This window comes from Petromyzon marinus, chromosome 44 (assembly GCF_048934315.1).
Source record: "Petromyzon marinus isolate PM22_M1 ecotype Great Lakes invasive population chromosome 44, UKy_Petmar_22M1.pri1.0, whole genome shotgun sequence".
In the NCBI taxonomy this organism is placed as follows: domain Eukaryota; kingdom Metazoa; phylum Chordata; class Hyperoartia; order Petromyzontiformes; family Petromyzontidae; genus Petromyzon; species Petromyzon marinus.
The window spans coordinates 3,109,209-3,124,065 of NC_133710.1; the positions used below are offsets into that span (position 1 = coordinate 3,109,209).

At 56.1% G+C, this 14,857-nt stretch overlaps 1 protein-coding gene across 3 annotated transcripts in view; it reads left to right on the plus strand.

Moving 5' to 3' along the window:
- Positions 1 to 14,857, plus strand: part of CPLANE1 (ciliogenesis and planar polarity effector complex subunit 1) — a 49,133-nt gene that overhangs the window by 18,655 nt on the left and 15,621 nt on the right. For all 3 annotated transcript variants that reach the window (XM_076073935.1, XM_076073934.1, XM_076073936.1), the window contains exons 27-38: positions 397 to 1,874; positions 2,261 to 2,470; positions 2,976 to 3,139; positions 3,731 to 3,915; positions 5,466 to 5,602; positions 6,099 to 6,157; positions 9,357 to 9,558; positions 10,673 to 11,212; positions 11,507 to 11,831; positions 12,351 to 12,973; positions 13,315 to 13,475; positions 14,711 to 14,825. In XM_076073935.1, the coding sequence (XP_075930050.1) occupies positions 397 to 1,874; positions 2,261 to 2,470; positions 2,976 to 3,139; positions 3,731 to 3,915; positions 5,466 to 5,602; positions 6,099 to 6,157; positions 9,357 to 9,558; positions 10,673 to 11,212; positions 11,507 to 11,831; positions 12,351 to 12,973; positions 13,315 to 13,475; positions 14,711 to 14,825 (4,199 nt within the window). The remainder of the gene's footprint in view (positions 1 to 396; positions 1,875 to 2,260; positions 2,471 to 2,975; positions 3,140 to 3,730; positions 3,916 to 5,465; positions 5,603 to 6,098; positions 6,158 to 9,356; positions 9,559 to 10,672; positions 11,213 to 11,506; positions 11,832 to 12,350; positions 12,974 to 13,314; positions 13,476 to 14,710; positions 14,826 to 14,857) is intronic.

Here is a 14,857-nt window from a genome sequence, read left to right on the forward strand (position 1 = left end):
TCCTGCTGACGGCCACCACCATCACCACCACGAACACAGCAGCTTGGGCTCCCAAGCACCATGCACACCACACCCACCACACAAACTACAGACAACACATACACAACAACAACAACAACCACCATTCGCCATTAAGTGGCATTGACGTCACCAGGGTACTTGTGCCAGGCTAAACCCATACACTCACCACACACCACGCACACCACATATACGCTACACTGCATACAGAGTACACACACTCCACATCCCACACACACCACACTCACGGCACACACTCCGCGCATATGTCCGAGCTGCTTTGTACATCATCGTCATTATTATTATCATCGTTACGTATTGTGAAGTATTGTGATGGTGACGACGACGATGATGATGGCTCTTGTCACTGTCGTGCAGATGCAGAGGAGGGCTCAGCGGAGCAGCAGAGCGTGTCCCTGTGTCTGGACGAGCAGCAGGAACGCCGCGATCGCTTCCTGGCGCGCGTCGCTCGCACCATGGGCACCGTGCTCGCCCACATCTGGGAGCCCGCCTCCAACAACGACCACGGGGACGACTACGATGACGCCTCGGTGTCCGCCGCCAGGTTTCGTCCGCTGTTGCGCTCCGGGTCGGCCGACTCGGAAAGCGCCGGCAATGCGGACGAGCCGCCGGCGGCGGCGGCGGCGGCGCTGGGGGCCCCGGATCCAGACGCGAGCAGAAAGCGGCCGGCGGTTCGGTGTTTCTCCGATTCGCTCGTGCGGCACGGCACCGTGCCGGGCAGGGGTTTGTCGGGGAGCAAGGCGCCACTGCCGGCGTCGTCGCCCTCGTCGGCCGGGGCGACGACGCCGGTGGCCGCGGCGGAGCCGTTGGGGAAGACGCGAGTGAGGAAGGGATTGTCGCTGGACGAGCGGGTGGGCGCCGGAGGGAGGAGGAGACGGGCGAGCGGTGGTGACAGCAAATCGCCGTTCCGCGACGAGTGGTCCGATTCCGGGAGCCGCGTTGTAGCCGGAAACGCCGGCACTGATCCGGTGCACGGCACTGGCAGAGAGGGAGCGGCGGCAGCGGCGGCGGCGGCGGCATCAGCGGCGGCGTCACTGCCGCCTGTCGGGAGCTGGGAGTTCGAGCTGGAGGACGACGAGTACCTGGACTTCCTCGACCTCTTCCTGGGCTACATGCTCGAGCGGGACTTGGCGGGCGGCGCCGGGCAAGATGGCGGGGCAGCCGACTCGGTGCCGCTGCTGGCGCCGTTCACCGAGCTGCTGCGGCGGCGCGAGCTCACGTCGCTGGCGTTTGAGGCGCAGGCGATGCTGAAGCGCTGGGTGGAGCGGCACGGCGGCGCCCACCGGCCGCTGGCACGAACTAACAGCCTCCCGGCGGCGCGGGAGCGCAAGCGCGGCCGGGCGATCGCGGGGACCGGCGGTGCTGCTGCCGCGCTCGACGAGAAGCCTCCGTTTGAAGCCGGCACGCTCTACCCGGCACTTGCCAGCCTCTACGCGGAACTCCGTCCGGAGAGCGGCACGAGCGGGAACCGGTCTCGCGTAAGCTGGAGCGCGGGCACGGCTCAAGAACATCCCGTACCGAGGGCAGCCGGCGCGGCAGAGGTCGGCCTGGAGGCACCGTTCGCGAGGGTCGGCCCCTTCGGCCCCCCGCCCCCAAAGCTCTTCCAGGTCGCGTGGAGTAAACCGGCACTGCTCGCCGGTGAGACGGTGCGGAAGGGTCCGACCGGTGGGCTTTTCTGGGCGCGACGGCAGGCGCAGGCGGATGCGGGACGACTCCCGGTGGACGAGTCGGAGGGCTTGTGGCTCGAGTCGAGCAGCGCTGGCGGTTGGGGACGCCACCCTCGGCTGACCCACGCGGCGGGAAAGTCCCCTGAAGGAGCGGCTGGATTGCAGGAGGTGAGCGCTCGTGCCGAGCGATGCCCGTGTCCGTTTAACGCGGAGAACAAGTTCGGAAGATTCCCCCGCTCGTAAGTGCTTGATGAGCGATAATATTGGGAGCGTTGGTGGCAGGATGGCCGCAGGCCCTGATGAGACTGCGCGGCAGAGATAGCGGCTCGGTCGAACTTTCGGCTAGACTATTCCAACTGCTGAATGTGCCCACGGTAAGCGGCGCACGCGAAACCTTGTGAGAACAAGTGCTCGATTGTGTCAGCAGACAGCAAGGCGCACGGTATATCAGCGAGAGCGCTGGGCGAGATGACCTCCTTCTGCTCCCCAGGATGCCCGCGGTAAGCAGGTAGTGCGTGGCATGAGCCTCACCTTGTTGCCTCGCTCCACCGCAGGTGAGGGAGAGGATGGGCAGCGCGGAGGGGAAGCTGCTGGAGTGGATGGTGCGCTGGGCTGATCGGCGCCGGGCCACGCCGGGACACCGCGCCAAAGGAGGGGACGGCGCGGTCATGAGGGTTCGGACGTCCACGGCGGCCCTCCTCACCAGCCTGTGGCTGCTGGAGCGCCGGCACGGCCTGCGGCCCGCCGCCAGCCCTGCGCAGCAGGTACCAGTGTCGCCCGCGCTATCGTCACTGCCCCGCGGCAGCGCGCTCTCCTCTCGTTCCGGAGGTTCGCAGCTCGAATCCGAACAGGCCCGTCGTTGGTTACGGCTGTGGTCGCGTGTATTAACAAACACGAATACGCCGCAGTAAGTCGAAATGGGTAGGACATAGTGTGCCAGCGTCAGGGTCCAAATTGCCAAATTCTAAAAGTACCTGCAAATTACTTGATTGGGATTGCTCGTGTGATCGATTACTCGATTACATGTAGCGACATCGGCTCCTTCTGTGCCGTACAGGGACAGCTGCCACTGGGGGTATCTTTTCATATGTTTGAGGTGGGATCAGTGGGATCGTTGTAATCAGTGGGATCAGTCAGATCGATGTTATTGGTGGGATCGGTGTTATTGGTGGGATCAGTGGGAACAGTGGGATCATAAATATCGGTGCTATTGGTGGGATTTTTGGGATCAGTGGGATGCCAAAGTGTCGTGTCATGTCGGTGCGGCAGGACACGGTGGTGGGGTCGGCGCGGGTGAAGGTGGGGGTGGCGCAGCGATCATCGGAGAAGGGGGGCAGCACGGACACCGGATACCACGGCTCCTCTGACACCCCGCCGCCTCCTCCCCTCGCCGCCGCCCAGCGCGTCGCGCTCGCACGCCACAAATCGGCAGGGTGAGTCCGGGTGCGCCGCACTGAAGTTTCCAACACCGGCGCTGGTGGCTGTGCTGCACGTTGGCTGTATTGCAGCCCTGTGCAGGCGGAGAGGGTCGGTGGATCAAGCGCATTCGTGAAACTCCCGACCGGTGGGCGTCGAGGTCACCATCTCCCGGCCTTGCCATCTTTATTCCATCTGTACGGGGATGGAGGTTTGCCCAACCTCGCACGCTTGGGTTTACTCCGGGTGCTTCGGTTTCCCCTCCCGCGCGTATAAACACTCGTCAGTGGTGTTGGACAAACATCCCCATATTGGACCCCACAGAGCTTGGGCAATTTCCGGCACCGGTATCTGGCAGCCTTCCTGCTCGTCTCTGGATTCCCGCATCTCCGATTCATACCCTCTCTTGAGAGTGAGCCAACTGCGCACGTTGCAAATTGCGCATTATCATCATGATTCATTATTATCATCGGCGTGGCACCGACGAGGCCAGGCGCATCCTCTGTGGACTGGGGGCCCATTCATCGTGGCCCGGCCCACCGAGGGTCCATCTCCAGCCGTGCGGTGCGTGCGACCGTGCCCTTCCGCCCCTCGCTTGCGCCCTCCAGGCCGGTGCTGGGTCCTCGGACGCAAGTGGCGACGGTTCACCCGGCGCTGGGGGAGGAGGAGGAAGACCGCGCGACTCCCATCGCCGCCGCGGCTGGCGACGAGCTGGAGACGTCGGATTCGGACGTCGACGATGTGCGAGACTCGCGGGACGACGACGACGACGATCAACAGCTCGGACCACACGGTGACTCTGCCAGGGGCAGCTGCCAATTAAATCAATGTGCCAGTTAACTAATGCAGTTGCTCATTGAATCGTTTGTGTACCGTGTCTTTGGGGTCGTCTCCACGAGTCCGGTGACCCAGAGGAATCCCGATGCCAGATGGTAGGATCCATTTAGGGTAGACCTGTGGGGTCTCTGTGGAGTTTGTGAGCCTCTGTGTGATTCAAAGAGACGATGTCGGGGGACTGTCGGGGAAGATCTTGGAGACCGTGCAGCAGCTGCGGAGGGCAGGAAGCGTCGGTAGCCAGGAGGAGGAGGAGGTGCAGTGGCATCAACAGCTGTGGCCGTGGTGGCTTTGCGATTTCGAGTCGAGTCATTGCGGGGGGCGGTGAGCTGACCCAGCGGTAGCGCGTTTCGCCGCTCGTCGCAGTGGTTCGCGGTTCAAATCAATCCGCCCTGGTTAATACTGCGGTGTCACAATCGTTGTAAGAACGCTACGCGCCGTCTGCTTCGCAGCGGACGTGAAAGATTCCCTGACGTAATTCGCAAGAGTAGGCCATTGTGTGCCATCACCGCTAAGGGACCATCCATTTAGTACGTACGCATGGAGGGGGGAGGGGGGGTTAACCCAAATGCGTACACTTGCGTATAGAGGGGTTTACTAACAATGTACGTACGCATAGGAAATGGGTGGGAGGGTGAAGCCTCGATAATAATTTGTCTACATTGGCCTTCAAATGAGTTCGATATTGATTTGAAGCTTTCGTGACTGCAGGAATCCATACTCTTTGGTTCTTTCGGTAAAGTCATGTGGGTATAAAATAAAATAAAAAATAATTTATCACGACGTTTCGATCGCAGCACAAGCGGTCGTCCTCAGCAGTGGAACAGCACTGCTGGATTATTTTTATTTTACTTTGAGACCTACATGACTTTACCGAAATAACCAAAGAGTATGAGTTAGATAGTCCGGCGGTGGACTATCTGTTTGCTTAAACACGTTAATATTATTAATCCTTGATCGTTTCTGCATGGATTCAATATCGGGCGTTCTATAGGATTCGGGGGGGGGGGGTGGGGGTGCGTCAGGCGTACGTACACAGGTTGGGGGGGGGGTGTAAATAATACGCGTGCGTACAGGGAGGGGTCAAGTTTTGACAGATTTTTTGCATACGTACTACATGGATGGCCCCTAAGGCTTTAAATCCAGGTGTCAGCCGCCCATGATTCCAGCAGGTTCTCAAAGTGCAGCGAGTTGATGGTCTTAGCCCGGTCACTAATAAAATGCACAAACAAATTTGGGGTTCTGCACTTAATGTCTATATTCCAACTCTGAGATTTCAAATATCGTTTTTGAATGTCATACAACAAGCATTACTCTCAAGTGAGTGGGAGAGTGCTGCCCTCTACTGCGTGTGGAGCACATGTCACTTGAAGTAGTAGGGATCTCAGAGGTAGCTCTGCGATATCCGCTTCTGCGGGCGTCACAGGCAGCATCACAGTCTTGGAGCTTACTCTGTGAATGCGTGTCGCGTCGCTCCGCGCGTCGCTCCGCGCGTCGACGCCCCGGCAGGACGCGGCCGGGACGAGCCGAGGGACGAGAGCTCGGGCGAGGGTAGCCGGCCCGAGTCGCCCACGTCCCTGTGGTCGCCCACCGCCTCCGTCGTCAAGCCCTGCCGCAAGTCCAGCCTCAGCTTCCTGCGCGAGGAGGTGAGAAGAGGGCCACGGAGAAGCGGAGGGGATGATGGGGAGAGAGGGAAAGGAGGGGGGAGAGGGGCAGAGGAACGGGAGAGAATAGGATAAGACCGAGGAGGAGAGGCGTGGGGGGGTGAGGGAAGGAGGAGGAAGAGAGGTGAGAGGAGCGGAGACGAGGGGAGAGGATAAGATGAGGCGGGGAGGAGTACGTGAGAGGAGAGGGGGGGGAGATGAGGATGAGAGATCAGGGGAGAGGAGTAGAGATGAAAGACGAAGATGGAGACGTAAGGAGGGGTTAAGGAGGAGAGGAAGAGATGAGGGGAGGTAGTGAAAGGAGGGCATAAGGGGAGGAGGAGAGACTGACGGTGGGATGGAAGATTGGGCCAGTTTGCTACGTGTCCCAGTTGAGCCTCCCAGAACTCTCCAGCTTCAGGCAAAATTGCATGCGGCAAAGTGGCCCCGTTTACCTTTGAATTAACAGCTGAGCGCTCATTGTCTTTGCCTGCAACAGGACCCTGGGCTTCAACTGGGACCCCTGCACCAGCAGCAGCAGGAGGGATCTTCATCCAGGTGGGGTCACCACTCCAGCCGTCCGTGTCGTCTGTATCAGTGAACACCCGACAGTCAGTGGGGAGCGGTGGCACAGTGATTTGCCCGCTTCGCTACTGGCCCAGAAAGCCCATGTTCGATTCTCACTTACAAACCAATAACAGTGGCGGCCCGAGTTCTATTCCCGCTCACGGCCACCAACACCAAGTGACGATTATCTGAACCGGTCCTAGACCTCCCCTAGATTGACTCGGCCATAAACGAGTACCTGGTGCGGTGTGGAAACATCAGCACTGGAGAGACAAAGGCGGCTAGACGTGGTGTTGGCCGTGCGTGGTGTTCGCAACTCACCCCCGTGCCGGCCTTCATAGGCACTACTCGCTAACATCACTTGCTTAAAAAATCTGTCAAAAGCTATACAGGTGATCTTTGTCTGTGTTTTGTGTGTGTGTAAGTGAATGTGTGTGTTCATAACGATGAGCGGAGTGCCATGTGGCCATAGCATAGCAAGTTGGCATAGTAGGGAGCACATGCGGTGCATCTGCAGTCAACCCACAGCACCTAGGTCTGTCCCTTGACCTGCTAGCAAGATTTGTGCACCTAACTTGGCACCATCGCTATGGTGACATCACCACCTGGGGTCACCACTTTTTCCACTGTAGACTAAACACAGACATATTTCTTAGTCAGCACTCGGTCTGTTATCAGCACTGTGGAGTCTCCGGTGATAAGGTTCAACACAGCAATACCGGTACCAGATCTCAGTTCAAATCAATTTCTTTATCCACCTGAGCACAGACGCCAATTCCTGTACTACCGAGGTGAAACCTGGACTGGTTGTGGCCCTATCACCACCACTTAGTAGTGAAGGGCAGCAGTGGTTGTTGTTGTAAGGCCAGCTACCAGCTACACTCCTGCTGCCTATGAAGTGTAGTCTGGTGTAGCTTTCACTTAGTGGCAGCTGTTGCTGCTGCTGTTGTTGCAAGGCCATCTACTCCTTCTGGTTATGAAGTGTCGTCTGATTTAGCTGTTACTTAATGGAAGCTGTGACGTTGTAAGGCCAGCTATTCCTCCTACTTATGAAGTGTCGTCCGATTTAGCTGTCACTTAATAGCAGCTGTTGCTGCTATGGTTGCAAGGCCAGCTACTCCTTTATGTTATGAAGTGCCGTCCGATTTAGCTTTCACTTCGTGGCAGCTGTTGCTGCCGTTATTGTAAGGCCAGCTACTCCCTCTAGTTATGAAGTGTAGTCCAGTGTAGCGATCAGTGGCAGCTATTGCTGCTGCTATTGTTGCAAGGCCAGCTACCCGGCCCCAGGTTGTGAAGTTTACTCTGGCATAGCTGTTAGTTGTAGCTGTTGCTGCCGCTGTTGTGCAAGGCCAGCTAGCTGGCCGCAGGCTGTGAAGTTTATTCCGGTGTAGCTGTCAGTGGCAGCAGCTGCTGCTGCTGCTATTGCAAGCACGGCTACTCCCTCTAGTTATGAAGTGTAGTCCGGTGTAGCGGTCAGTGGTAGCTGTTGGATGCTGCTGCCGTTGTTGCAAGGCCGGCTACCCCGGCCCCAAGGCTGTTAAGTTTGCTCCGGTGTAGCCGTCACCGCGCTAGGTAAACAACCGTGCGACCCACGCCGCGTGGCCACGCCAAGTGCGACCGCTGCCAGGCAACTGTGTTTAGAGATCGCGGTGAGAGTGGGGGGGGGGGACGGTGGTGGTGTTTGGGATACGGAGATGTCCACGTGGCCGTGGTGCTCGCGGATTCTTCACTCTGCCTGCCCGCCGCCACCGCTGCTGCTCGTGTGACGTGAGAGGTAGAGTTACCGTGAGAAGTTTGGTTGAACTGTTCAATGGTTATGACGATAGGTGTAAGGGAAATGTTGGTCATCTGTGTTTTGGGGTCTGAAGCAAAAATATATGTTCATGAAATGCGTTGTGCAATATCTAGTGTATAGTGAATGACATGTGTTGAATGTAGTAAATTGTATGTTATAAAGCATAGTGAGTTATATAATTTAGTTCACTTGCTACTGTCTCATGTCTACCATGTTATTGCTTCTGTCTTTTCTGGTGTTATTTGTGCTGTTTGGTTGTGTTATTTGTGTTGCCTTGTTCTGTTAGTGGTGCTGTCTGGTTGTGTTATTTGTGTTGCCTTGTTCTGTTAGTGGTGCTATCTGGTTGTGTTATTTGTGTTGCCTTGTTCTGTTAGTGGTGCTGTTTGGTTGTGTTATCTGTGTTGCCTTGTTCTGTTAGTGGTGCTGTCTGGTTGTGTTATTTGTGTTGCCTAGTTCTGTTAGTGGTGCTGTCTGGTTGTGTTATCTGTGTTGCCTTGTTCTGTTAGTGGTGCTGTCTGGTTGTGTTATTTGTGTTGCCTAGTTCTGTTAGTGGTGCTGTCTGGTTGTGTTATCTGTGTTGCCTTGTTCTGTTAGTGGTGCTGTCTGGTTGTGTTATTTGTGTTGCCTTGTTCTGTTAGTGGTGCTGTCTGGTTGTGTTATTTGTGTTGCCTTGTTCTGTTAGTGGTGCTGTCTGGTTGTGTTATCTGTGTTGCCTTGTTCTGTTAGTGGTGCTGTCTGGTTGTGTTATCTGTGTTGCCTTGTTCTGTTAGTGGTGCTGTCTGGTTGTGTTATTTGTGTTGCCTTGTTCTGTTAGTGGTGCTGTCTGGTTGTGTTATTTGTGTTGCCTAGTTCTGTTAGTGGTGCTGTCTGGTTGTGTTATTTGTGTTGCCTTGTTCTGTTAGTGGTGCTGTCTGGTTGTGTTGTTTTGGTTGTCTTGTTATGTTATTTGTGCTGTCTGTGTTATTTGTGCTATCTGGTTGTGTTATTTCTGTTGTATTGTAATGTTATTTGTGTTGTCTGGTTTTGGTATTCGTGTTATACGTATTAATGTAATGTGTGCTGTCTGGTTGTGTTATTGTCTTCTATTCTAATGTAATTTGTGCTGTCTGGTTGTGTTATTCGTGTTGTATCTGATGTAATTTATGCTGTCTGGCTGTGTTATTTGTATCTTCTGGTTCCTATTCCAATACCGCGTTGTCTCCGCAGAGGGGACGGTGGCAGTGTGAGTGAGTGAGTTAGCGAGTGATAGAGCGCGTGCGTGGGTGCTCCCGTCACTATCACGTGGGCAAATCCCAGCTCGGTCGCTCTAGCAAACGATGCTCTGCCTGGCCTCCTGAGCTCTCGCCTGGTTCAACAAAACTCCCTCGATACTCAATCACCGCCACGACTTTTCAGGACCGATCCGTCGCTCCGAGCGGCGCCCACCGACGGGGAGTCGATGGCGTCTCTGCACGGGGAGTCAAGGGCTCGGGCTGCGGGGGAGCTGGGGAGAGGGCGCGGGGGGTCGAGCCACGCGGAGCGACCCCACGCTGCAGCCGACGCCGGCTCCGGGTCATCGCGTGTCGCCTTCATGGAGGAGGTTCAGCGCTTTGCCCAGGTGAGGAATCGTCGGAGTCAGCGTCATCATCAAACAGCACCGTCGTCTGCTGCTTACCCGCGTGGGTTTTCTCGGTTTGTGCTGCAATACAACTCTCTGATGTGATTTTGAGTTATGTCACGCGGTGTCCCCCGTGGACGCTCAAACATTCACGAGTGGCGCTGCCAAATCGAGCAGGCCCAAGCCCATCAGCTCCCCGATACAGAATTAGTTTTTTTTTATATGAAATGGAAGATATCTGTGAGATGCCGATGCTATGCGAGCATGCTTGCACTTTACAGAAGGGGCGGAGCCGTGGAGTCCGATTTGTCTTTTGCCAAAGCTTGCAGCTTTGCGGCGCGTTTGCTGGTTGTGTTTTGCTCCACGCGCTCAGAGTTTCCTCTAAACGCTGGGAGTTCAGTTCCTGGAGACGCTCCCAGCTCGTGCAGTGAAATGTCGGACGGCGTGCCGGACGCCACGAGAACACCCGGGAGAGCCGTAGAGCCGTAGAGCCGTAGAGCCGTAGAGCACCACCCTCTCCATATTCTTCTTCCTGCCGTTGTTCCCACGCGTGCTGCGTCTGCCACTGCATTGCCCGACTCCGCGGCATGCCCCGTGTCCCGCACGCGACAGTCCCCAAGTGCATTTCGGTAGCTTCCGAGGATCATTGTGCGTTCCTTCACGACAGTTTTGTTTATTTTTACACAGTTGCAGAGCACAGGCTCAAAGGCCAAGAAACACCAAGCAGCCAGAACAAACACTACTGTCAAAGTTGTCCTAGCGATAAGAATTAACGCATTTCTTGCAGTGAGCAAAGTTATTATGAGGGCTTTGAAAAAGAGGTGATGGGTGGGAATTTCAAAGTGGAGCAGTGTGAGGGACGAAGCAGACAGCGAAGTTTCGCGACCTGCAGTGTGGAGCGTGAGTGATTGAGGGGTGAGTGGGTGAGTCATTGGGTGAGTGTGTTGTTGTGACCTGCAGTGTGGTGGTTGAATGCAGTGGTGGATGAGATGAAACAATTGGTGTCTTGTAGACCGAATTTCTCGACATGTGAAGAGGAATCAATGGGTGAGATTTTAGTCGATATTCCTGGTCTTTTTTGTTTTTGAATGGTGCCCTACATCCTCTCTGGCAGACGCAGCAGCACAACTTCATATCCATGATGCAAGCAGTGGCGATGTCGCTGCCCGGCTTCATGAGCTCCGACCAGAGCAGGCACCCTCCTCCTCCACCTCCTGTGCCACCACCACCATCACCGCCCTCACCACCGCACTCCCACCACGATCATGCCGATCACGACCGCTACCACCACAGTCGTACGCACCACGATCAGACTTACCGTGGTAATGTCCACCATGATCGCGGCAACCACGATCACACTCAACGCGACCGCAACCACCACGACCGTGCCAGCCACGATTCCAACTACCACGATGAGACCCACCGTGAACACACCCACACGAGCTACCGGCAGCAGCCACCAACTCCACCACCAGTATCTGCTCCACCACCAGTACCACCACCACCACCACTGCCAGCTGACCGCCCCACTGCATTGCCTGCGGTGCCGCTGGGTAATGGATCTCTGCTGGGAGGGAGGGCGGCACAAGGACCCCTGGAGCCGGGTGGCCAAGCGGGCAGTGCAACGTGCCTGTCGGACCACGGCACCATCGAGGTGGCTGTGTGATTCGCTTGATTCCTTCATTGGCCGAAGTAGAGTTTTTTTTTTACTGCGTAGCTCAGGATGATAAAGAATATCATTCGATTAATTTCATGAAAATTGAGAGTGTGTATCTTATCTTTAAAGTTAACATCATATGATTACAATGTATATATTATATTGTACAATGAAAATGTATACCCTAAAATATCCTTGATAATGGATAATGGAAAATATGGTACCGTGAAAATGTATATTATATCATATCATGAAAATTGCTCCTAGTTAACTCGTCACCTACCGGCCCAGCTGTCCAGGCCGCTGGTGCTCGAGGATTTGGACGCCCCCGGCCTGGACTTTGCCCGATCTGCGGCTGCAATGTCGGCGTCCGAGCTGGCGCTGCCGCTGCTGACGCTGAGCGGGGAAAGCCAGCGGGCGCTGCCGGCTCAGCTCGGCCAGCCCTCGCTCTCGCTGCCACCGATCGCGGTGGAGCCTGAGGCCGCCGGCCTCACCACGCCGGCGCTGAGCGGCATGCCGCTCCTCACGCTGCCGCCGCAGTCGGCGCTGCCAACTTTCCTGCCGCCACCGCCGCTGCCACTGTTTATCAAAAGCGGCGCCGGGCTTGCATTCGCTGGTAAATAATGTCGACGTGCATTCTTAACACACAGGTCTCCGAAGCCAGTGTCATGCTTCGTAATCGATGTTTTGGGCTCAGCCACGAAATTATTGTTTCCAATATTTGTTGAGTAACCCTCCACCACCCGACATAGCCATATAAATGGTCACGTGCACACGCGATTGGTGCACGTTATCGGAAGCAAGGGACAGAATGCTGAAAATGCGAATTTAGATTCCACCGTTACATTAATTTGGACGAAGAGCTCATTTAATAAGGTAATACATTCACTTTATTTATTTACTTTGTGCTGGCTCCTACGTTGTGGACCAGTGGTTACTTGAATGAGGTAGCTCTGACATCCACTTCCGTGAGCCATTCTCTCACATATGAAGGGTTGGGATGCTCTGCAAGATTTCCCGAACAGAGTCTTTGTCTCGGGACGCGACGCCGCCCGCACGATCGCGATTCAACTGGGGGGGTAACGGTCGTTTAAAAACCTCAACGCCGAGCCCTCTGTCGCACACGCCCGCTCAGGGGTCCCCACGCTACGAGCTGCACCGCCGAGCCGCCCCGCCACCGCCTGGCCTCCCAGCGGTCATCACGGTCGGCCGCAACCGCACGCCGCTGCTCCCCACGCCGCGGCAGCGCCGCCGCCGCCGCCGGCGGCGTCGCCGGCGCCGCCAACGCACCTCGACCTCTCTCAGTACGACCCGCACTCGCTCCAGGAGGCCCGCGAGCAGCAGGCGCGGCGCTCCCAGCGCAGGCCGGACGTAGCTCACGCGCACCTCAACCTGGACTTGTACGAGCTGTCGGGCGCGCCGCGTGACGGCGCCGCGCCGTTTTCCCCACCACGTCGGGCGGCCACCGCTGGCGCCGCCGGCCCCACCGCACCCGCGCCGGGGCCGGCGTTCCCGGTGGCGTCCGGCCAGGGGGCGGCGGCGGCGGCGGCGGCGGCGTCGGCGTGGCCGCTCTTGGGCTTTGAGCCATCACTGCCGCCGGCGACGTCGTACCAGACGGCGCACCTTACCTACGGCGAGCCGCCGCCGCCGCCACCTCCGACAGTTAACTTGATGCTCCCGCCGATGGCTGTGCCGAACGCCGCCGGGCAGACGCTCGCCCTGCCACTCCTGCACCTCCCAGCGCTGCCGCCCGTTGCGGTGAGAAGTTGGCTTTACGCGGACGAAGTGGCGTGCTGCTCCACGAGAGTAATGATAATAATAACTTTCTTGTCCGGTAGTAGAACCGCACTGAGTGGTAGGACTCTGTTTTACAAGGGTCCTGCATTGTGTTTTTATTTTAAGATGTTTTCAGCCATTTAATGATGTTTATTACCATCAATATTTTCAACATCAGCGTGAATATTTCATCATCATCATCATCAGAATGAGGGCATCACTTTGCGTGTGGCACCACTCGGGGTCTAAATTACAGCCGCTGTGACGTCACCTCTGACCCTAATCCCGCCCCCCCTCCTCCTCTGTCGCTGTCACGAGCGCAGAGCCCGGCGCGCGCTCCATCTCCTCCGCGCTCCGTTCCCCACCTCATCCCGCTCTCCCAGCTGCAAGGCATCCAGAATGGGGGGCTGCCCCCAGAAAACATCGGCTCCAGTGGGCTACAGCTGATCTACACGGCCCCCCCAAACGAGCGTGACGCGAGGAGGTGAGATGATGGGGGGGCACGAGTGATGGTTTTACTGTCCTCGTCACCAACTTCTGGGGCCAGGGTGTCAATAAGACCGGAGTATGTGGCAGGTGTCCAGTAGCCACAGCCATAGCATGAGCCACAGTCAATCATAGCATGAGCCACAGTCATAGCATGAGCCACAGTCATAGCATGAGCCACAGTTATAGCATGAGCCACACTCATAGCATGAGCCACAGTCAGTCATAGCATGAGCCACACTCATAGCATGAGCCACAGTCAGTCATAGCATGAGCCACAGCTATAGCATGAGCCACAGCTATAGCATGAGCCACAGTCATAGCATGAGCCACAGTCATAGCATGAGCCACAGTTATAGCATGAGCCACAGTCAGTCATAGCATGAGCCACAGTCATAGCATGAGCCACACTCATAGCATGAGCCACAGTCAGTCATAGCATGAGCCACAGCTATAGCATGAGCCACAGCTATAGCATGTGCCACAGCTATAGCATGAGCCACACTCATAGCATGAGCCACACTCATAGCATGAGCCACAGTTATAGCATGAGCCACAGCCAATGCATGAGCCACACTCATAGCATGAGCCACAGTCATAGCATGAGCCACAGTCATAGCATGAGCCACAGTCAATGCATGAGCCACAGTCATAGCATGAGCCACAGTCATAGCATGAGCCACAGTCATAACATGAGCCACACTCATAGCATGAGCCACAGTCATAGCATGAGCCACAGTCATAGCATGAGCCACAGTCATAGCATGAGCCACAGTTATAGCATGAGCCACAGTCATAGCATGAGCCACAGTCATAGCATGAGCCACAGTCATAGCATGAGCCACAGTCATAGCATGAGCCACAGTCAGCTGAGATCAAGCCGTAATCCTAAGTAAGCTTGTGGTCCTATGTGAGGCTATGGGTTTTATGTAAGTCTCTTGGTTCGTGTCTATGGATCCTATCTAAGTCATGGGTCTGATTTATTTATATAGGTCTTTATATAAGTCTATAGTCATATGTAAGTCTATAGTCCTATAAAGGTCTATGGGTCATATGTAAGGATGTGTCCTTAGAAAGTGTATGTGCCCTCTGCAAGTCTGTGAGTCCCCTGTAAGTCTATGGGTCCTGTGTTAGTAGCGAGAGCCACAGCGAGATAGTATACTGGATGTGGTGTGCTGGGTATGCAGACCCAGCTGAACTGAAACCTTGATGGCAATGAGCTGTGTTCGGCAGGAGGAGACGCCGGGCGGAGGAGACGGACCCCGATACGTCCAACAAAAGGCCGTCCGTGTCCTTCAGACCCGAAGAGTCCATCATCCCCACGGAGGGACAACCACGGACGCGCGAGGTTTGTCTGTGTGTCTGTGTGTCTGTGTGTTT